The following is a 24764-nucleotide window of genomic DNA, read 5'->3' on the forward strand; positions in this document are numbered from 1 at the left end:
GGCAATGATCAAGTGATCTCTCTCCTGCCATCCGTCTCCATCCTCTGACAAACAGAGGCTAGGGACACCATTCCTTACCCATCCTGGCTAATAGCCATTTATGGACTTCACCACCATGAATTTATCCAGTTCTCTTTTAAACGCTGTTATAGTCCTAGCTGTCACAACCTCCTCAGGCAAGGAGTTCCACAAGTTGACTGTGTGCTTCGTGAAGAACTTCCTTTTATTTGATTTAAACCTGCTGCCCATTAATTTCATTTGGTGACCTCTAGTTCTTGTATTATGAGAATAAGTAAATAACTTTTCCTTATCCACTTTCTCCACATCACTCATGATTTTATATACCTCTATCATATCCCCCCTTAGTCTCCTCTTTTCCGAGGTGAAGTGTCCTAGCCTCTTTAATCTTTCCTCTTATGGGACCCTCTCCAAACCCGTAATCATTTTAGTTGCCAGTTTCTGAACCTTTTCTAGTGCCAGTATATCTTTTTTGAGGTAAGGAGACCACATCTGTACACAGTATTCGAGATATAGGCGTACCATGGATTTATATAAGGGCAATAAGATATTCTCAGTCTTATTCTCTATCCCCTTTTTAATGATTCCTAACATCCTGTTTGCTTTTTTTACCGCCTCTGCACATTGCATGGACATCTTCAGAGAACTGTCCACGATGACTCCAAGATCTTTTTCCTGACTCATTGTAGCTAAATTAGCCCCCATCATATTGTATGTATAGTTGGGGTTATTTTTTCCAATGTGCATTTCTTTACATTTATCCACATTTAATTTCATTTGCCATTTTGTTGCCCAATCACTTTGTGAAGAACTTCAAAAAGATCTCACAAAACTATCTGCTTTGGTCTTAACTATCTTGAGCAGTTTAGTATCATCTGCAAACTTTGCCACCTCACTGTTTACCCCTTCTCTCCAGATCATTTATGAATAAATTGAATAGGATTGGTCCTAGGACTGACCCTTGGGGAACACCACTAGTTACCCCTCTCCATTCTGAGAATTTACGATTAATTCCTACCCTTTGTTCCCTATCTTTTAACCAGTTCTCAGTCCATGAAAGGACCTTCCCTTTTATCCCATGAAAGCTTAATTTACGTAACAGCCTTTGGTGAGGGACCTTGTCAAAGGCTTTCTGGAAATCTTAAGTATACTATGTCCACTGGATCCCCCTTGTCCACATGTTTGTTGACCCCTTCAAAGAACTCTAATAGGTTAGTAAGACACGATTTCCCTTTACAGAAACCATGTTGACTGTTGCTCAACAGTTTATGTTTTTCTATGTGTCTGACAATTTTATTCTTAACTATTGTTTCAACTAATTTGCCCGGTACTGACATTAGACTTACCAGTCTGTAATTGCCGGGATCACCTCTAGAGCCCTTTTTAAATATTGGTGTTACATTAGCTAACTTCCAGTCATTGGGTACCGAAGCCGATTTAATGGACAGGTTACAAATCTTAGTTAATAGTTCCGCAACTTCACATCTGAGTTCTTTTAGAACTCTTGGGTGAATGCCATCTGGTCCCGGTGACTTGTTAATGTTAAGTTTATCAATTCATTCCAAAACCTGCTCTAGTGACACTTTAATCTGTGAGAGTTCCTTAGATTTGTCACCTACAAAAGCCAGCTCAGGTTTGGGAATCTCCCTAACATCCTCAGCCGTGAAGACTGAAACAAAGAATCCATTTAGTTTCTCCGCAATGACTTTATCATATTTAAGCGCTCCTTTTGTATCTCGATCATCAAGGGGCCCCAGTGGTTGTTTAGCAGGCTTCCTGCTTCTGATGTACTTAAAAAACATTTTGTTGTTACCTTTGGAGTTTTTGGCTAGCCATTCTTCAAACTCCTCTTTGGCTTTTCTTATTATACTCTTGCACTTAATTTGGCAGTGTTTACGCTCCTTTCTATTTGCCTCACTAGGATTTGACTTCCACTTTTTAAAGGAAGTCTTTTTTATCTCTCACTGCTTCTTTTACATGGTTGTTAAGCCACGGTGGCTCTTTTTTAGTTCTTTTACTGTGTTTCTTAATTTGGGGTATACATTGAAGTTGGGCCTCTATTATGGTGTCTTTAAAAAGCGCCCATGCAGCTTGCAGAGATTTCACTTTAGTCACTGTACCTTTTAACTTCTGTTTAACTAACACCCTCATTTTTGCATAGTTTCCCCTTTTGAAATTAAATGCCACAGTGTTGGGCTGTTGCGATGTTCTTCCCACCACAGGGATGTTGAATGCTATTGTATTATGGTCACTATTTCCAAGCGGTCCTGCTGTAATTACCTCTTGGACCAGCTCCTGCGCTCCACTCAGGATTAAATCTAGAGTTGCCTCTCCCCTTTGGGTTCCTGTACCAGCTGCTCCATGAAGCAGTCATTTAAAGTATGGAGAAATTTTATCTCTGCATTTCGTCCTGAAGTGAAATGTTCCCAGTCAATATGGGGATAATTGAAATCCCCCACTATTATTGGGTTCTTAATTTTGATAGCCTGTCTAATCTCCCTTAGCATTTCATCATCATCATCATAATCTGTTACCTTTGCCCTGCTGGTATAGGGCCCTGCAGGAGTCTTCTTACTCCCTGAAGGCATCTGCCTAAACCTGCCTGCAGTGGTGTCCTCCTTTATAAGGTCCAGGTGCCTTCCCTTAAGCCCAGTTGGGCATTGTACCCTGCTCCCTCTTAAAGGGGCCTGTCACCCTGTGGACGTTTAAGAAGAAAACAGATCCTTTATACTTTCAAAATACCTTCTTAAAAAAAAGAGAACTCCTGATTTTAAATATTATTTAGGATTAGTTCTCATTGGCAATTAGAATATTTTCTTAAAATTTTGATTAAATTAAGTTCTTTTTGAGATTAAAAAACTTTAAAATGGCTCCTTTTCAGCATTTTGTTAGGGGCCTTGTTTTGTTATGCCAGAAAATTTGTGATATAGACAGATTTTGACACTTGTTCATGAAAGAGGGAGGAATGGTAATTTTTTAAAGGAAAAAATATGGTTCAGAAGAATATTTTTATGTCTCTGAGGATTTTTTCTAGAATATGTCCTTTTTATTTTAAAAGATAACTGCACACTAGACGTATTTTTCTATCAGGTACAAAGTAAGTGGAAAATGAGATCTACTGATCGTTAGTATACTATAGAACTGAAAAAAGAGTGCTAATTATGTTAGTTCAATTTCTTCTAAATTAAACTATGGTGAGAAATGTTAAAAGTGAACACTTGACAATTTAAAAAAAAATCATGTTTTTTAAAAATACAATAAAATAAGTACTGCTTAAAGTTGTATCACCCTCAGAAGAAAATTTATTCAGCAAAGACCTTTTTTTCTAGGAATTTGTAAGGATGGTGTTATATGAGTACATTTTGTGAACTTAAGGGTAAAAAGCATTTTCAGGATGTTGCAATTATCCCAGAGCCAAGCAATACAAACCCAGGAAATTTAGAGTTGAGGTTACACTTAAAAGAAATTCAGACATATTAAGGTCAGAAATTCACAATTAAGGCTCCCAAACACCTTTAACTCTGCCCTTAAATCCATTCAGTGTTCAGAGTCAGTGCTTACATTTGGGGAGGTTATCTGTATTTTTCATGCAAAGTACAGAGGTTGACTCCCTGCTTTAAATGCATAATGGAACTCTACCTTAACTATTGAGTTGTAGTGTTTGGTGGCCTGTGATATACAGAAGGTCAGACTATATGGTGGTCTCTTCTGACCTTAAACTCTATAGCAGTAGTCCCCAACCTTTTTGTCTGGCGGGTGCCAGACGAAGGACCGGGGCGGCAGTGGAGCATCTGCCGAAATGCCGCCAAATTTCTGCGGCATTTCGGCGGCGCCGCCACTTGATGGCGTCACTTGGCGGCAAGCGGCGTCATCGAGAGGTGTCACCGCCGAAATGCTGCAGAAATTCGGCAGCATTTCAGCAGATGATCCACCGCTGGCCAGGATACGGGCACATTTAGATGCCCTATGTGCGCCATGGCAGGCGCCATGGCGCCCGTGGGCACCACGTTGGGGAGCCCTGCTCTACAGGTATATGTACATTTCACACTAAACCTGAGTCTTTGGGACTGAGGCCTTGTGGACTAAGTGTTTCCAAGACTGTGCTTGAGTGTCCACACTGTGTTGTAAACCTGAGTTTACAATTGCTGGACCTGGATCTCACAGCCGTGTTGCATCCATACGGCACTATGCCGATCTTCTGACTTGGGTCTGCAGCTTCACCTGTGTCTACACAGCAGAATGACAGGGCTTGGAGTCAATCACAGTGAGACTCTGATTCTGATCCACCCCTCTTGCAGGGTCCTATGACTTGGGACCTAAGTGCTTGCTGACCTGAGTTTGATTTGAGCATAGACAAAAATGGGGCTTGGGCTCAAACCTGAGTCAGATCCTGGGCTTAATGTGCAGTGTTGACATACTTTAGTTGTTACCAGCACCTCTCTAATATTTTGCTTCTAAATCCAGAAGAAATTACTTGTTTGTGAAGGGGACAATGCAGGTGTGGCTTGAATTTAGTGCTGGAGCATTTCTAACACTTGGATCTTTCACCACCATGTGTGTGGTTGTGATCAGGAATCTACATTATTCATTCATTCTGGATTTTCCTTCATTCATTCTTGTTTATAACATACTTCAGTATGACCTGTGGGCTTTTAAAGCATTTTGACAGATTTTCCCAGCTAGTTTTCAGTGTCTCATTTTAATACCTTGCAAAATCTGACTTGATGCGACAAGGAAAGAACAGAGGAAATTGAGGGAAGAATTGGCTCTTGTTTAATGCTTAATAACAAGGTCATACATTGATGCTAAACATACCAGCTTAATTTTAACCTCTTTTCTCTCCCTCCCTGCAAAGTTATTCACTTCAGTTCACAACTGTTGGGAACAAAAACCACTGGGGAAATATATAGGATAGCATGTTCCTTCCAGGCTGTTTGAAATAATGAAATACTAGTAATGGGGCAAGTCAAAATAGTGCATCCCATTGAATAGATAGTGTTAGGAGCACTGGAGAAATTATTAGTGTGTCTGTAGATACTCATCTGTGATATTCAGGGATTGATCTACTTTGGGAAACATCTACTAATCATTGGCACTATCCCATACCAATACATTTGAGCCAAGGCAGGAGCTTGATATGACAGCCAAGCCCTGCAGCCAATGATGACTCAGGGAACACTTTAGAGGGGAGAGAAGTTTAAAATAATTCAAATAGCTAAACTAGCCCTGCTGCTTGAAGGTGTTGCTTTGAGTAACTGGTCCATGTTTAGGGAGAGATCAGTAGGCTGTGTTCCTGATGCAACTAAACGCCATCCCCTCCTCTTTCAGATGTATGGGGAGCAAGCTATCACGCTACCCATGGACTTTGCAGGAGGTGGTTTTTGGAATAATGTTTGCCATATTCTTGCATGAAGGAATCCCCAGGCATAGGATTTCCTACACTGGAAGATACACAGTGTATGTTCCTTTTTAAAGGGGTCTTCATCAGTTCATTAACTAAAGGATCTGTTATGGAGCTCTCCACGCTGTTTGTTCAGGGCTACCTTTTTCTCTTCACAGTTGTTTCTGTGCCTGTCAATACTCTGCCACTGGATGACAGGCAGCCTTCAGTGAGGGTTCAGTGTTGGTCTGTAACTGGATGCTAAGGAGTTTGTCAGTTCTTTCCCACCACAGAACCTGCCATTTTCCCAGGAAACTAACTCAATATTGGTCTGAATATCCCATCCTATGTGCTCAGAGCAGTGGTAATGAGAGATTTATTCCCCCACTGCCACCTTAAGTTTCCTCCCTTCTGCACTGGAGCTGCAGAGGGAATAAACAGCATAGGTATTGTGCTGTCCTGCTACCTAGGGTGGATTCTCATCAGCTACTTGTAACAGAGAGATTGTAAATGAGACTAGAAAGTTACACTGAAGAATAGAAAAATCCCTGAAAAACAAAGAAATTGGCGGCTTAAGGAAATGTGCTTACTCTAGGTCTTGTGGATATTTCTAAAGACTTGAATTGTTTGCTAGCTTTTTAAAAAAATTCTCCTTTCCTTTCACTTCTGCCTGAGCTAGCTCTGGCCCACGTGAACCAAGGGGCTGTTGATAGTTGAATGTCTTTTCACAGTACAGCATTGGTTCTATCTTTTCTGCTCTCCGGTGCATTATATAAGTAATGCAGCCTGTACATGTTAAACAGTTTTTGACCTTTAAAGTGAAGGTACAGAAAGATTATACTAAACCATTACACAAATATTATCTATACACTAGCATGCCCAGCCTAGCAACAGAGAGAGATTACCCCTATCAATCCATCCATTACTTCTAAAAGTGTCAGCTCTGATCTTTCAAAGTTCTCTGGACTCTTAGTTGTCATTCCAGTTGCTGACATTCTTCCTCATCGCTTACTGTGATTAGGGAAAAACATTGTAGTATGCATGTTTTATTTTTGTGCTTGAGACTATATAAAGTACTTGTCAGTACTTTATATGGACAGAATTGCTGGACTAGCGCATATTACTGCAGCCTGTGATCTACTCCTGCAAGTTCAGAAGTTGAGAAGGGCCAAATCTGTTTGGTCATTACCTGGTTGGGAGACTTCCGAGAAATACCTGGCTACTAAAGAAAATGCTGCTGGTGATTCAGTAGGTGGCACTGTTCCTTCTGAGTCACGATTCAGGCAGTGTCCCAGTGTGGTGTTGGGTGTTGTGTAGCTGAGTACTATAAAGCCAATATCCCGATCACTTAATCCGTAGCACTGAATAACCCACAGCATTGCTTAAAAGAGTTGGTGGTATTCACCCCAGTGTCCTGATTTAAATTACAAATGGGTAAGTCTACCATTTTGGCATGGAAATTTTTAGTACCTTTCACAGCACCACTTTATCACTGGAAAAAAGTGATAAGTCACAGAAAGTTAACCAAAGGATGTAATTTTTGCTGCATCAACATACATAACATCAGCATACATAAGAACACAAGTGATACGCACAACTGAACCACACTCCCACCTTAATGGTAGCATGACTTCTCTCCAATGGGATGAGGCTCAGCTTCCCTCCTGCTCCCCATTGGGTGTGTGACCTGGCACATGGGCACAGCCCCATTCAGATTTGTGTCAACAGCTCCCCATCAAGGGATCACTGGGTCAAATCTGATGCAACCTCATGTGCCAGGTTGCCATGACATTCGGTTGGGGGACCTTCTCCCTCCTAGCTGGCCCTACCTCCCAGTTGGTGCCCCTGCCAGTGGTACACACCATTCATAATATGTATATGGCTGCTGTCACTACTGTGTGTGTACACAGCTAAACAATTACCTGTACAGATTTGTATTGACTTCAGCGCATGACATGGACTGCATTTTGGAAGGGCAATGAAGGGAGTACCTAATCAAATGGGTTTTACAGCCATTTCCAAGATCGTGTGGCCTCTATTCACATTCACAATTTCCATGGTTTCCATGACAAAATCGTATCCCTATAAATGGGTAATTTATATACTGCCTATTCAGCTTACTTCAGTGCTTCTCTTTTAAAGGCTCTGTATGCCACAGCAGTAGCTACATTTCAGTGATGGGCAGAGTGATCCCTTTTTTTATACAGATTATGATAGTTTTGCCTAGACTGTAAAGGTCTTTGGAAGATAGATGTTATAGGATTGGCAGTCAGTATCATCAGACACCAAGTTTATTGGATGACACCAGGAATTTCCAGTCATTTATATTAAATCTTAATCTAAAACATGAAGACTTGAAATTGCATCATAAAATGAATTAATAAAAGTAAAAATATGGCTTGTCAGTGAAAATGCCATGCCGTACTTGGAACTGACTGGCAACTGACATTTCTGGTCTTTCTGAACAAAATAATGTGTCTTTAACAGAATAAAAAGCCAGTCCATTTTTAGAAGTGTAATAGGGCAATCCAGGGTGCAGTGACACAGCCTAATGTCACCTTACCTTGTTTGGCTGGAAGTATTCTGACTGCCTCATGCCTATAAGACCCCCTCAAGTAAAAACAGATTAGTCATTTACTGCCTACATACGTGTTTCCTCCTTCCCTATCTCAAAAGTCTGTTGCGAGGGTTAGTTCACTGTCTATTAAATACTGTGATATGCTTAGATGGAAGGTTCAATAGAAGTTCAAAGCTTTATTAGTATTTTGTGAGTTTTATTAGTGTCACACACACACACACACACACGCGCGCGCACACACAAACACACCCTGCCTTCTCTCTCTGTTTAGTAGTCAAACAAAATTCCTAATAAAGCCATGTTGTTTGAAAGGTGTTCTATCTGTATAAAACACTGTCTGTCATGGCATGCTATCTGTTTTCTGGCTGTTATTTTAAATTCTGTAGCTGATAGATGATATTTAGCCTGCGTTCTTCATTTGCATGACTCCATTCACATTTCTTCCAGAAAAATTAATTTCTTCGTAGCTCACAGGAATTATCAGGAAATTTGTAACATTTCATTTTTTAAAGCTGCTTATGTATTCATTTGTAGTGTTATCAGCAGGTTTGATAAATCCAGTTTTACTATTTACTATAAGGTCTTTGTTCCACAAAATTGCATGGGAGTAAAGTGACACTTCCTTCAATGACTCTTTCACTACTTAGATTTATTTTCCATTGTCTGAAATACCACGATATAGATTGTTACTATGTATTGTGGTCAGTTTAAACTCTCATTGATGCAATTATTATGATTATTATTTATTAATTTTATTATTTGTAATGCCATAGTTCCTAGGAACCCTAGTTGTGGACCAGAACCCCATTGTGCTAGGTGTTATGCAAAAAGACTGTCCTTGCAGGGCCGCCCAGAGGATTCCGGGGGCCTGGGGCCATCGGCGGCAGGCGGTTCCGGTGGACCTCCCGCAGGCACGCCTGCGGAGGGTCCACTGGTCCCGTGGCTCCGGTGGAGCATCCGCAGGCATGCCTGCGGGAGGTCTACCGGAGCCGCGGGACCGGCAAGCTGCAGGGCCCCCCCTGCGCTGCGAAATGTCTAGAGCTGGCCCTGTTTGGCGGCGGGGGGCCCCCACCACGGGTCTTCGGGGCACTTCGGCAGTGGGTCCCGGAACGGAAGGGCCCCCTGCCGCCAAATTACCGCCGAAGACTGGGTTGCACTTCAGCGGCAGGTCCCGCTTAGGCGGTAATTCACTGGTGGGGGGTCCTTCCGCCCTGGAGCGGAAGGACCCCCCCGCTGGCAAAGACTGGGAGCGGAAGAAGCTCCAGGGCCCGGCCCTGCAAGAGTTTTCCGGGCCCCCTGGAGCGAGTGAAGGACACCGGTCCAGGGGCCCCAAAAAACTTGTGGGGGCCCCTGCGGAGCCCGGGGCCTGGGGCAAATTGCCCCTCTTGCCCCTCCCCCTCTGGGCGGCCCTGTGTCCCTGCTCCAAAGAGCTTGCCATCTAAATCGCTTAGCCTGAAATGGACTGCTGGACCTCACTATATAGTTTGCTGAGGTGCTTTCCGTCTGTGATCACTAAAAGTGAAATGTGTTAAAAATTCTGTGGCATTCTGTTTTCAGAAAGTCATAAGTGTGATCACAGAGATGTTCCAGGGAATTCCTTTTACATATGTATCTTGTGAACCATACATGATTTATTGCTGAATCATGTGTCCTAGGAAAATAAAAACTGAAGGAACAGCTAGTGAGGAATTATCAAAATGTGTGGCTGCCTCTCTGCTGAGACAAACATGCCACTTAAAATTACCAGCAGAATTGGCTAGGCAGCTTTCAGGCAATACAGAGAAAGAGAGGAGTATTTCCGACCAGCAGTAGCGTAATAATACACATTCCATTAAGAGCACCAGAAAGGTTCCTTAACTGTGAGAGGGCAGCAGTGTTAGAGTTCCTGTGGTTTAATTAAAAAAAGGAGAGTTTTGAACAAAGGTTCTTAAGGGTTTAACTTTGAAAGCCAGGCAACTATAGTAATTACTGAGGTATAAAACTATGTAAACCTTCCCACCTCCTAAAAAAGCAAAGGAGAAACAAAGAGATGGATCTTGATACACTGAGGAAATGGTAATAGGATATAGAAATTTCTCAACTCCAAGTCACCCGTTCAAATGGAGTCTGAGTCAGTAGTAACAAAAAGGCCATATCTGCAATCTGTAGCATCAAAACTACCACCATAATTGATATTAATTGCCCCTTATTTGAATTTGGCATGGAGTGAATGGGCCATAAAGATTGAGCTACCCTCTCCCCTCTAGTGGTGGTCTTTTCAAGTTACATAGATGAGTCCTACTTCTCGGTTATTCTGGCACCATTCACTAACATTACATTTACGTAAATTATCTGTTTCTTTTAAAATGCACAGGAAAATGTTAAATATGCATAGTGAACCATTTTATATTTACTAGAATGGATTCCATGCTATCGATAGATCTCCAGATTATTCTAACAACACACAAAATATAACTAGAAGTCATTATATGTAATTGACTAGGTACTATGCAATGTGACCCTTCAGTGTTGCATGGCTATGATGGTATTCTTCTCAACATTACCTGACACTAGATGCTATTAGGTTTTAGTTGCCTGATTGCCACTGATTTTGAAAATCTTCCCCGTAATGTACAGTATAAAATGAACTAATTGGTTGCTGTCAGTAAACATAAGCATGGATAGATATGCTTCTCTTCAGATTAAAAATAGTATCTCCTAACTCAGAGGATATATCGCATGGGATGAGATTTTTAAAAAATTTTTTCATAGATCAGGGTTGTCAAGAGACCAAACATTATTTTTATTCCATTAAATAGTAAGAGAGCCAACAACTGGCAAATCCTGAAAAGTCTGGCAACCCTAAAATTAGCCCTGTCACAGGCATTGGGTAAAGCATGAGTGTGAATTGCATCAATGGCCTCTTCTGCCTGACACATCCTTGGGAATATGCACAGTAGTGAAATATCAGAGCATCCTGCTTTCCAGGGCCACATGGATGCCCTGCCAACAATCAAGATGATTCTTGGAAATAATCTAACATGTATATTGTTCTTATGATACTGTTATCTAATTGACAGCTGGAAGTCCATACGTACTTTCCATTCTTCAGTGCTTCTAGTGGTTGTCTTTTAAAAATGTATACAATATTCTAACAGAATTTTTTTTAAAGTTCCCCTAAAGGGACAAATATGTAAAACAGTGGTCTAATAGAGAGTTTCTGAAGTTTCTTTGTCCTAGAGGTTAAGTTATTAAAGTAAAAAGTCGTAAGTATTTTCTCTCTAAAAGATTAAATAACTTATTAAAATTTATATATTGCCTCTCCATCCACATAGATCCCAGATTACATTTTAAAAACTGTATATACTATATCACTGTGTAATTCCTTTGCCCACTGCAGATGTGCAGCCACTGCTGGGGTAAAATGTAGCAAGTGTTTAACAGCACAGTATAGCCTATGTAAAAATAACTATTCTGGCACAGGTGATTTGGTTTTAATCGATTTGTCCTTGTGTTTTCAAAGAAATCCATAATATGGAGTAGAGACATTTAACTGATTACAGATGATCTTTGGTCAAGTGTTCCCATTCAATGTTATTGATTTGGCGGCTTTATCTTTTGGGGATATTCTCTTGGAGAATAAATGTGTAAAGAAGTTGCAAAGTAAAAAGACATATATATTTGTGGTATCCCCTCCCAAGCTTTCTGTTATATTTAAATCTTTAGTTTAACTTTTTTATTCTTCTGACATTCGAAGTTCACTTGAAGTCCCTTGGCCCAGAATGTGACTGAACTGTGTTAAAGCCAGCTGGCTGGCATACCAAGCATAATTGCTTTAACTCAGCTTCTATCTTTAGTGAAGTGCACATCTGAGCAGGAACTGGACCACAGTAGGAAGTTAAGTTTAACCTTGCTAATCATAATAAACAAAACACACACAAAAAAGGAAGTGGGGGAAGGTCATCTTTGCTTCCCTAAAAAGGCACATTTTTCTGTCTCCACCACAGTTTATTGAACTTTACCATGTATAATATCACTGCATCAGGCAGAGATAAAACACCAAAATTACTTACAGCTGCACACTACTGCTTATCATTTCTCTGTCCCTTAGTCTGATGCACTCTGTTTGTCTCAAGTGGAAAGGAAAGAACAGCCTGTTCAGGCGTGTCAGGGGAAACTGGGACATTCAACTTTCTGCACCTGTTGTCACTAGAAGGCCCAGTAGATTTACTCTGTGATGCCATTCAGGTGCAGGAGGGGTCAGAAAAATGACTGGAAAATTGTGCTTTGCTCAACATATTTTGTGTGTTCCCTACGTATGTCCTGAGCCATATCTGCTGGCTTTACAGACCCTCTGCTGACCTAAATTACTATTAGCATTTCTTTACGGGCCCTCTGCTGAGCTAACTTACTGTTAGATTGTTTTTTATTCAGAAATGTTGAGTTCTGGTCTGCCTCATGCAACAACAGAATTGTCAGCCATGTTCTGATTCTAGAAGTGGAAGCAGAAGGAAGCCCAGCTCAATGCTTGTGTCACAGATTTAATGTGCTGGGCTGATGATACGAGAACTCAGCTTTGTGACTTTTAAGCTAGGCTGGGCATATGTGAATAGAAAGGTATTGAGAGAAAATAAAAATGAGAATGATTACAATTATTATTGGTATGGCAGTAGTGCCTCGGGGCCCAAACTGAAATCCAGGCCCCTTTGTTATAATCAGTGATAATTATACCTATACCCTGATATAACACGAATTCGAATATAACAGTGCTCCAGAGGGGTGGGGCTGTGCATTCTGGCAGATCAAAGCAAGTTTGATATAACGCAGTTTCACCTATAACGCAGTTAAGATTTTTTGGCTCCCAAGGACAGCGTTATATCAGGGTAGAGGTGTATGTTATCATTTAGTTCCAATTTAGTAGCAGTTCCATTTTACAGATGGGGAGCTGACACATAGACACTGTGACTTGCCCAAGGTCACACAGGAAGTTTGTGGGGGAGCAGAGGCTTGAACCCAAGTCTCTGTCTAGCACCCTAACCACTGGACTATCCTTCTTCTCCTGAGTCCCAGCCCATTGCCTTACTGTACAATCCGTCATTTTCTGACTACAGTCAAACTATGCTATATGATATACCGGTAGGTGTTTTCTTTTGGCTTCATATCACATCTTTCATGGGCATACCAATGTCTAGAAACCCCTGTAAACTGATTCCTGACCATCTTATAGATATTCCAAATTGTAGTATTTTTTGAAAAACTAAGTATAAAAACTGTAACTTAATCACTTTCAAATGTATGTTTGTGATATTTGAACTAAGAAGTTATCTGCTCTTCTCAAATCACAAGAGGAGTCAGCTGCCTGACAGCCAAGTCCCACAACCAGGGAAAGAGGTGTCTTTTTAACAGTGTCTTTTCAATATTGTTCATGCATTTGCAAGATATCAGGATGGCCACACAAGGACGCAATATCGTGGAATAGAAGAAGAAGGAGGGTGAGCTGCCATTGCACATGTATATTTACATCTTATTAGAAAGGCTATTTTTATTCTAATGTTTCATGGTGATGTTACTGTTGTTAGCATTGCTGTCTGCCTTCTTGGGATGCCACAGAGCATTTCGTTCACTCCACTCAGTTTAAGATTGCCCCTCCGAGACCAGAATTAAAAATAACCATTAAAAAAGAGCAAACCAAACTGGTGGTGTCAATCATTGTGATCTTTTTGTTGCCCATAAACTATAGGATGATAAAATAAACTGCATTTTGTACTCATCTAAATTTTGCTTCTAAAATGAAATCTGAATACATTAAGCACTGTCAATGTTCCCTCTAATTTTTTACATCTGTGTGTGGAATGAATTTTGTTATGTGCATCCATATGGAAGTGATGTGTGGCAGTGGTGGGGCTTAGGGGTTCAGAAAGTGGGTAGGAGGGGGCTCAGGGCTGGGGTGGGAGGGAGGGAGGGCGGGCTCTGGCTGGGGGTAAGGGCTCTGGGGTGGGGTCAAGAATGAGGGGTTTTGGCTGCGGGCTGCCCTGGGGCTGTGGTGAGGGGAGAGAACTGTAGTACTGCTGTCCAAATATTTGAGGAATTCAACAAATTTAACTAGTTTAAAAAAACAGGAGCAAGGGTCTGTCTCTGGGATTATGTTGTGTGTGCTGTTCATATCGCTATGTAGGACTTCAGTCATCCTTATTTCACTGATGCACTAGGAAGTGTGGGCTTGTGTTAGAGCTCTTGGCTAGAACTTGAGAGATCTGGATTCATTTCTCAGGATTACTAAAGATTCCATGTTAATTTAAGTAAATGGCTTAATCTCTCTGTGCTTCAATTCCACATATGTAGGTCATATTTCCTTTCTCCTATATCTTGTCTTGTCTAGATTGCAAGCTCTTTGGGGCAGGCACTGTTTCTTACATGGTGCAGGAGAGATGGGGCCGTTATTTTGGTCAGGGTCACAAGGAAATACTATAATACAAATTTTTTTTCTGGCTATATGCTGTCATTGTTTATGATCATTAACAGTAAACTAGAGCACATTCCTGGCAGTGAATGTCAACTGCTATATGGTGAGAGGAAATCCCTTTGACGTCATAAAAGATAATTTTAAGAGGTTTTGCAAGAAATATGCACATTGGGTAACTGAGACACAGGTTCTGTCAGTGTGTAAGGAGAGCAACACTGACTGAGATTTATATAACCATTGACTGAGATTTTTATTCTCTCGTCTTTCCCCATCCCTCCCTCCAACTCTTAGCTCTTGCCTTAATATGATGAAGAATATCCCTCCCTTATAAAATAATGAACTGGTGGCGCAGAAAACCATTAAACACTAGCTGCTGTTTCGTGCCATTAGTTGTCAAGAACGGTCCAAAAATGCTTTGATTGTCCAGTGATAATGTAATGAAGACACATGGGATCTTGGCAACAAGTATATATAACGTGAATCTATTTGCATCATATAGCAAGAAGCAGGGAGTGGGAAAGGGGATACACTTGATGTTAATGTGAGAAAAACCTGAAAACGTTTCCAAAGTCAGTGTATGTATATGAGCAATTCATAACGTCATTGCTATTACATCAACTTTTTCTGAACATATCTGGCTAACCAATGGTGTACTTGGCTCCTTTATGGCCCCTTTTCATTATTTTCATCCTCTTTTCAACTGTCTCAAGCTCTTGGACTGTCCCTATATTCAATAAAGTCCATGTCTCAGGAGGCCATCATTTTAATTTTTTTGTAATGGTCAGCACCCCCCTGGATTATAAATACCTATTGGAAAACAATTTTTGTGTTATGTAACTGAAAACTTCAAAGATTTGAAAAAAGAACAAAAAAACCCAAGCTACCCAACACCACTATTTTATTAGGATAAATACAAGAGTGTGTGGTGTGTACAGATCTGAATCAGTGGTTACATAGTGATTTCTCTTCCCAGAATTGTACTAATAAAATTGATGACGCAGCCATGAAGACAAGGAAGTAAACAAGGCCAGGGCTAGTTCTAAGTTCCTTTAGAAACGCGTGATCAAAAAATCCTGCCTGGAAAAGAATACTCTGGTAGATGAGTCCTAGAGGATTTAATAGGAATTAAAACAATCAGGTTCTATCAAGTCTTGTAATAGAATTTTTAAAGTAACCTATGGTGTTCTGAAGCAGGAATCTCATTCTCTATTAAATTCTGTTGTGGGGATTTTGCAGAATGGTAAATTAAAGAAGGGAGAACTTTATTAACACTAGTAGTCTGTTGTCAAAATTCTTTAAGCAGGTAGTTGTAGATTAGTCTAATCATACATCAGGTTTAATGCACTAAAAGTCTTCTAAATAAATAAATCTTCTAGCCCACACCAGAAATGTTTGAATGGCTATGAGGTTCATAAACACATCAATATGTTTTTATAAGAATCTGAAATTAGTGAGTGAGATTTTGCCTCATTCGAGGGCATTTGAGGGCAAGCTAAGGTCAAGGGAAAGTTTTAACTCTTGGTTTCCTTGCCTTCTGTAGATTTAAGACTGACTCCAAACAGCTGTTTCTGTGTTAATTATATAAGGTACTTAGAGTGTTTCATTGTAAGGTACTGAATGTAATTGCAGTGTGTGCTGCATAATTTATATTCCCAACTGTATACAAGCCAGCGAAGGATATAATAATATTGAATATCATTGCAGCTAATAGCTTCTCCGATGTAAGTGAAAGCCTGTAATCTTAGGTGTTTGCATTTAATGAGTATGTTTGTGATTGTTATAAAGAGATCCTTGCACGGAGCATAGTCCATAAGTTCATAATAGAAACTATGGAACTACCTGCAAGCTTGGGGTATAGTACCCTGAACAAGGATATACCTGATATTGAACAAATACACTTGGGCTAGGATCCTACCAATTCATGCTCAGTGGGGTGCTCAAAATTATAGTGTGACAGCACAAAGGGGGAGTGGATGCTGCTCATGGGTATAAGTGAAGTGAAGTGCTAGGCATTGTCTTTTATTCTATGCAGTATGAAATCTTGTATCCCTGCTCTTGCAAGTAAACTGTATGAAAAGGGGCCAGGGCACAAGCAGAGAGTGGGGGTTTCTGAAGAGATACAGGTTTAAGCTTGATCCTCCTCTTATTAATGAGACCATAGCTTTGAACTCCTCTGTAGGCCTCACTCCTGCTATTAAGCATGAGTAATTTTTGTCTTCACAGAAGAGCTCGCATTAACGCAGGATCAGATTCCCTCTGCACACTCTTTTAGAGCTGACTGAACCGGAGGACGACAATTCTGTTTCGCAGCAGCTTTCAAATTTTGTACCACTTTGGAACAAAACCTTTTGAGTGTTTCTGCAAAAGTGGAATCATGCTGAAATGTCCATTTGTAGATTGAAACTTGAGCTTTTGGAAATGTGTGTCTGAGTCTGCCTGTCTCTTGGCGTTTAGGACACTGTCTGGGATGTGTGAGACCCACCCTGCCTGATTCAGAGCAGAGTTTTTAATCCCAGATGAATCTGAATCAGGCAGAGCAGTGACTTGAATCCAGGTCTCACACATCCCAGGCCAGTGCTCTAATCAGAAGGCTATAGAATGTTAAAGTTTCTCTCCTCTGCTCCCCCACCTCCCCAGAAAAACCCACCCAACATTTCCATTGAAAACTTTGTTTAAACCAATACATCTCCGCAAAATGTTTTGGCTTTCATGATACAGCGTATTTTGGGAAAAACTTAGTTTTACCAAAAATGTTCAGACCCATTCTGCTTTCTATACAAGTCACCATTTTTTTATGTCTCTTGTGCTTGGATGGAACACCAAGCCTTTGATGTTAACTACGGATCCAAGCCTCAGATTGCTTAATATTTTGTATCGCTATAATGGGGTTCATTTGTCACTATCCCAGCACATATACAACAGCACATTTTCTAAAAATTCATTCTATTTTTCCCCAGCCATAAATCAGTATCAATATTTTGTGAATTCCAGTGGGGATGCAATTATGTAACAAAAGGTAGCTGCCAATATTGGGAAGTGAATTGTACTTTCCACATGATAGCATTGTCTCACCAGGTCTCCCCGTAACAGCAATGTGTTGCTGATAACGGAAAGATAAATAAATATTCCTGAAAGCACCATCACCTTGGAGAAGCCCCTGAGATGGCCTCTTTAACAGTTTAAAAAATAACTTTGTGTAGGTGGGTGTTGCCCATTTGTATAAAAGTTCAGCATTTTCACCAGTAAACTTAACTCTCTGCTGAACTGAGTGATACCAATAAACAAATTAAACCCACTATGAGTGGAGTAAACTGACCACTTCCTCTTTCTAATTGTGGCTGAATTCCCTGCTGCCTAATATGGAGGTATATCTGAATCTGGTGAAATGATACCTATTCAGCACTGTAATTTAAACAGAGGTGGCGCTGGTACTACTAGAAGAGCTGTGTGAATCCTGGTCCTTTTGGTTGGCAAAGGTTTATGCCAGCATTTTATCTGGCTTTATCCTGCTCTTTCTTCCCCACTCATTGCCCCTAGTTCAGCTTTAGTTTTGGTTTCAAAAAAATCTGAGTGAAACAACTTGAAATGGGAGAGATTTGTATCCAAACTGAACAATTTTGCACAAATTCTGTGTGGAGCCTTAAATCTGGCCAGTCTTGTGAAATTCAGGGACCCTTTTAATTGAAGTCTGAATTTGAAGTTTGTAATGAAACCTAAAGTCGGGCAAGGTTCACTTAGTTTCAGATTTTGTTATTAATATTTTTCATGGATCTACCTACCAACCAACGTTTTGTGCACAAGATTAATATATGGTCATACACATGTGCTTGCTGCTTTCTCTGCTTAATATGAGCAGTACAAATTTCCATCAAACCAATTAATGAGTAATAAGTGTTTCCATTTAAATCCATTTAATTATCCTTGATTAAAAGCAACATACTTTTGTCACAGCACACTTTTTAGTCTGCTTTTCAGATCCAGTTGAAGTGACAGTCTACCACATCATATACAAGCAGTGTTAGTAATTAAAGGAGGCTGATTTTAAGAGAAATCTTGCTAGCTTACCAAATGCCATTTGTTATTGTTGCTAGGTGAAAGCCCATGATGTTGTATGGTTGTAATTTGTAAAGTGTAAAGAAAAAAAAAAAAGCCTAAAACGGCAGAGAAATGAAAAATTGGAAAGTAACAGTCTGAGAGTCATGACAATTGACCATGGTGATATTCTAAACGGAAAGCTCTCAGCCATGCTTGTAGCTGTTTCCATTGCTTCACACTGATTCAACAGACATTCTAGGCTTTGGAGTGACATTCCTGGAAACTTACATGGATTATGAATAATAATTATATTTTGGTAGCACCCAAATGAAATCAAACACTGCTTTGTGTTAAGCACTGTAAAAACACACGTTGAGAGAGTTCCTGCACTAAATGCATAAAATCTAAATAGAGAAGACAAGTAGGAGAAAATAAGTGTAATTCCCATTTTATTGATGGGGATACTGAGGCATAGAAAGATTAAGTGATTTGACCAGGGTTATACAGAAAGTCTGTGGTACAGCCAAGGATTGAACTTGGATCTTCTGAGTCCCTCCACTGGCTGAACCGCAAGACCATCCTCCTTCTATGTTTCTCTATTAAAAAATTTTGAGTAAACATGAGTGGTTCATGTACATTCCTATCCTGTTTTGTAAACCTATTATGTTTTTTGCATGGCTAAGCGCGTGCGCGCGCACACACACACACACACACACACACACACACACTGATTTCTTTGTTCAGAATAAGTTATTAGAACCAAAAAGAGCTGGTTAGAGTCACATGAATAACCCCTCCATCTTGTGCAATATTCCTGCCTCGGACATGGTCTTTCACTTTGTCCAGTTATGAGAAGCTCTCATAAAGAGAAACGAAATGGAACAGCTATCAGCTGTGTACCCGAAGTGACAGCTCTGTGGTCTCACTATGCGTCTTGGGGGAGCTAACTGAGGAACGGAGTCAGTGATAATGACCTCATGCAGGTTAAAACAAGAAATTCCCCTGCACTTTCCTGTTAAAGGAAATGTCTCATTTCACAAGGCTCCCATCACGTAGATGAGACTGAAACATGTAGGACATTATACTCTGTATTAGTGATCTGATCTCCACGTGTTTCTCCAAACTTTCTCCTTTGTTTAAACTGACATTAAGAAACTGGCATACTTTCAAGTAACACTGAGAGTTAGATTTTCAAGCCAAGTGCGATAATGTGCGTGGACCAGCATCTTACACACACAAACCTGCACTTGTAAGTGCAAACTGGGCACTTGTGTCTAACTGTCCAGTTACAAAGGCTGGTGTACTCTTTGAGCCTTCTGAAAATTATACCCTCCAGGTGTGACTCAAATGTGTGCACGAGATATTACCAGAGCATCAGACGGCAGTCTATATTTTGTGTACTTTCTGAACTTCACTTAGCAAATGAAGGGCAGTTTGGACTCACTTTAAATTTTCTTGTTTTTTATGACATGAGCTCTCAGACCTTGATGATTTAAAAAAATTCTTTGATGCTTGTATCTAGGGATCCTCCCTTCCATTCAGACAGGTTACTTTGTTTTGCATGGGCTAAAGTACTGCATTAAAGTATGGTGAATGCACAGCATGCAGTTTATTAACCCAATCCTAAAAATTGTTACTATAGCAGTAAGAATAAGGGTTATTCCCCAAAGGATTTACAGGTTCAGACCCTGTCTATGCAAGCTAATTCTGGGAGCTTTATGATATTGCCCATGGGATTTGTGAAAGCTTTAATTGTAATTGCTGTTATAACTTTGTCCTTACAGTGGCCAGTTTGCGATAGTGAAGAAATGCCGAGAGAAAAGCACTGGAGTAGAATACGCTGCTAAATTCATTAAGAAGCGTCAGAGCCGGGCCAGCCGCCGGGGGGTGAGACGTGAAGAAATCGAGCGGGAGGTGAACATTCTGCAGCAGATCCTGCATGCCAACATCATCAAGCTGCACGACGTCTACGAGAACAGGACAGATGTGGTCCTTATCCTCGAGCTGTGAGTAGAAGGATTTCCTATTCTCCGCTATAGGATGAGGCAAATGGGAACAGGAAAGGGCTGTGGAGGCCTCCTGAACACAGGCGTGTTCTTAAAATGGAACTGCTGGACCATCGGGCTAGAGAAACCATCAGCAGACCTAGACAGGAAAATAGTATGAGGTCACCAGTAAACAGCCTCCCCTTAATAAATCAGCACACGCTCTAGAGACAAATGTACCTGATAGTCATCTGAGGTCATTGCTGCCGAATCAGCGAGTCCTGTTGGTTTGTGAACACAGAGATTATCTAATGTTTGCTCACTGCTGGCCTAACACGTTCATTTAGAGGAAGTGCAAGTATCTCTAACAGGATCCAGTTTCTTCAGTTCCTTTCCTGCTCTGCCCACCCCAAGAAAAATCCAATGCTCATCCACCCCTCAAACGCTCTGCGTCCTCTTGAGGCTCCTGCCTCTTTCACCAGCCCCATATTTTTCTTACTTTACAAAAGAAAAGTTTATTTTACAGCTGGTGCCCGGAGGCCTAGAGCTCTGATGGCTCTGGAGCACTATGCATCTCCCGGCACCGTTTTCCCCTCCCTAGCACCAGCTCTGCCTTTGCTCTTTTCACTCATGAAGTTGAGAATGGGTGAGCAGGTGAAGGGAAACTGATTATAGACAAATGTGTCTGCGTCTCCCTTGGTTGGAGAGCTGAGGGCGGGGAAGGAGGGAGGAAGTTATTTGTGGGTATGGTCGGAGTTGAAGCATGGAGGAAGGCTCATGTTCCAAACCTGTCAGAACTGTTAGGGAGACAGGCAGAAGTTTGGACCAGTTTGTAATGTTCTCCAAACCTGTTAGCCCATCCCTTATTGAGCTGTTACACAGTAGTTATAGAATCCCAGCCCTGTCAGCAGTGCACACTTGGTAGTGTGTTTGTAGCCCATTGCTGACTGGTTTGATTAGGTTGAGCCTGTTGTAGTGCCCCAGGTAGCACTGTACACTGTCTAACTTGCCTTTTCTGGCTTTTTTTAATTAGATAACTCTTTCAAAGGCTTCTTAAAGCAGAATTGTCTAATAAACAAGTAATCTCAAAGGTTATAAGGAACCCAATGGATCGGGGTAAAGCAAGGATCTGTTGTATCAATTTAGATGGAATAAAGGGGCCCAAATAGTCAAAAATGTTAACATGATCCTTGTATTGTCCAACATTAAACAGTTTTAAATAAGATTCAGGGTTTGGTACACAGAGACCTCACCCTGCTTAGTACCATGGCAAAAACATTATTACAAATCCTTTGTAACCTTTTATTAAAGATACAGAAAAGAAAGAAAAAGCATTTGAAATGTAAAGCATTAAAGCAGTGGTTCTTAACCAAGGGGGTCCGAGATGCCCTTTCTGGGTGTGCGAGACATGCCAGATTTTTTTAGAAGGTAAATCATCGAAAACACAAATTAAGCACAGGCACGTAAGTACAACTACTTTGTTTCAGCAAACCTATGTATTATGACAAAGTTCCTCCTCTACCTTGGTGGGTCCTGCGCTTATTGGCAGATTTGCTCACCTCAGTGATCTTCCCCACAGTCTGGATCAACTCCTCCTGTGTCTGATCAGGAGTTGGGATGTTTGGGGGGAACCCGGGCACGCCCTCTACTCCAGGTTCCAGCCCAGGGCCCTGTGGATTGCAGCTGTCTATAGTGCCTCTTGTAACAGCTGCATGACAGCTCCAACTCCTTGGGCTACTTCCCCATGGCCTCCTCCAAACACTTCTTTATCCTCACCACAGGACCTTCCTCCTGGTGATAACGCTTGTACTCCTTAGTCCTCCAGCAGTACAGCCTCTCACTCTCAGCTCCTTGTGCCTCTTGCTCCCAGCTCCTCACACACACTTCCTCTCCTCTGGCTCCTCCCCATCTGACTGGAGTGAGCTCCTTTTTGAACCCAGGTGCCCTGATTAGCCTGCCTTGATTGGCTGCAGGTGTTCTAATCAGCTTGTCTGCCTGAATTGGTTCTAGCAGGTTCCTAATTACTCTAGTGCAGCCCCTGCTCTGGTCACTCAGGGAACAGAAAACTACTCATCCAGTGACCAGTATATTTGCCCTCTACCAGACTCGTGTACCCCACTGGTCTGGGTCTGTCACAGTATTTATTAACATTATACATTTCTTAACAATTACTGTAATATACAAACAAAAAATATATCTAGGTTTAAAGAACTGGCCTACTTCAACAATTTTTAATAAGGGGTGCGAGAACATATTTTGATTTTTGATAAGAGATGCGAGAATGCATTTTGAGAACCCAGGGGTGCAGGCTGCAGTAAAGGTTAAGAACCACTGTGTTAAAGAATGATTTCATTTAATACTACCCCATGGTCCTTTTTGCGTTAGCTGTAGAGAATCTTTAGAGGGGGAAAAGCCCTTGTCTGACAGTGGTTTTTAAGATGGTGGTAACTGTCCTTTTGTGAGGAAAAAAAGAAGGTAATTGAGATGGGCTGGAGCTGTTGTTGCTGCTGTTAAAGTCCAGTCCAGTTTCCTAGAAGGCAAAATAAGACAAACACACACAAAAGGGGAGAAAAAAGAACAACAAAGAGAGAAAATGCAGTTTCTGTGTCTGATGTTAACTCTCACTTGCAAGATTGCTGCTGGAGAAACACAGACACAGCACCCTGTCTTATTATGCACTTCGAGACCTGGCAAACTTGTACGGCATTGGACTGTGTGGGGCATTAGTTCTAGCTACCTTTTTGGTCACAGGCTTGCAATAATGTTGCAAAATGTGCAGTCTTGGCCAGCTAAGCTAGACTCGAAATAGGAAGAAAGAAGACAGAGAAGGATAGGAAAGAGAAGAAATAAATTGGGGAAGGAAAAGAACCCGTTGGAGGGGAGAGCCAGGGATGAGGAACTAAAGAGTATTGCAAAAATAGTCCATTGGCTACTGCCTGTAGCAAAAATCCCCCCACGACTGGAGACAGGACACTAGATGCTTGGGCTTTGAGTTACTACAGAGAATTCTTTCCCAGGTCTCTGGCTGGTGGGTTCTACCCACATACTCAAGGTCTAACTGACTGCCATATTTGGGATCAGTAAGGAATTTTGCCCTGGGCCTGGTTTGGCAGAGACCCTGGTGGGGGACGATTCACCTTCTTCTGCACTTGCAGGTTTAAACTAGTGTAAAAGGTATATCATGATTTGAGGACGTCAGTAACTCAGCCAGAGGTTAGGGGTCTATTACAGGAGTGGGCAGGTGAGGTTCTGTGGCCTGCAGTATGCAAGAGGTCAGACTAGATGACCACGATGCTCCTTTCTGACCTTGAAGTCTATGAATCGACAGCGGTGAGTTTCAGCGCCCAGGTCAGCTGACTCAGGCTCTCAGGGTTTGTGCTACAAGGCTGAAAAAGCAGTGTAGCAGTTCTGGAGCCTGGGCCTTGAAACCAGTGAGGGGGTGGATCTCCAAGCCTGGGCTGTAGCCCAAGCCCAAACATCCACACTAATAATTTTAGCTCTGTAGCATGACCCCCTCAAGCCCAAGTCATTTAACCTGGTTTCTGAGACTTGCTGGAGTGGTTCTTTTATTTCGCTTTTTTGTCATACAGTCAGTCCCAGGCGGTATTCAGGAATTAGCTGGAGCAGTGGTCATTTGGCTCCCGCTCTCAGGCCTGGAATGGTCAGAACATCTCTCAGGATTAGAACAAAGATTCAGAGTCCCAGGAAATGTTGGGGGTGTGTAGCGAGGTAGTCACCCGCTTCGGCCCTGAAAGGGTTACAACCAGCCCTTGGAGAGAGCTGGGGCTGAGAGGAAGAAACCTAGGCTAATTGGGGAAAGAGTTAACATCTAGCCCCCACTTTTATAGACTAATTAAGTTTTTGACTCCTTTTTGTACTTTTTCCCATCAAAATGTATTGTTGTAAGTCTTTGTGACATTTACTAAATGTTCACTCCTTACAGTAGAACTCACAATTAGGGCAAATGGGTAGGCCCAGTCATTATAACAGATCCCGCTTGCATGCATCCCTTAAATAAACTGAGCGGATGATATGCACTCCAGAGCCAACAGTATGCAGATAGCATATAGCTCCTTGTCTTTCACCATGTATGACCACACCAGTACCGCCAAGATAGCCCTGTGCTTTGGACGAGATCAGCTCATTGATGAAGAACCACTTGTTGAAGCTGAGCCATAACAAGACAGAGGTGATGCTGGTGGGCATATGAAAGCATTTTGAAGAATTTGCAGCAACAATGCAGTCAACTTTGGCTGAAGTTTCACACCCACAATTGGTCAATTCAGTCCATAGTTTGAGTGTGCCTGGATTCCTTGCTAAAGCTAA

General features: G+C 41.4%; 1 protein-coding gene across 1 annotated transcript in view; it reads left to right on the top strand.

Moving 5' to 3' along the window:
• DAPK2 (death associated protein kinase 2) overlaps nt 1–24764 on the top strand; it is a 75400-nt gene that overhangs the window by 27083 nt on the left and 23553 nt on the right. Inside the window, exon 4 of the mRNA XM_050968713.1 lies at nt 20238–20459. Coding sequence (XP_050824670.1) covers nt 20238–20459 — 222 coding nt within the window. The remainder of the gene's footprint in view (nt 1–20237; nt 20460–24764) is intronic.

This window comes from Gopherus flavomarginatus, chromosome 9 (genome assembly GCF_025201925.1).
Source record: "Gopherus flavomarginatus isolate rGopFla2 chromosome 9, rGopFla2.mat.asm, whole genome shotgun sequence".
Lineage (NCBI taxonomy): Eukaryota > Metazoa > Chordata > Testudines > Testudinidae > Gopherus > Gopherus flavomarginatus.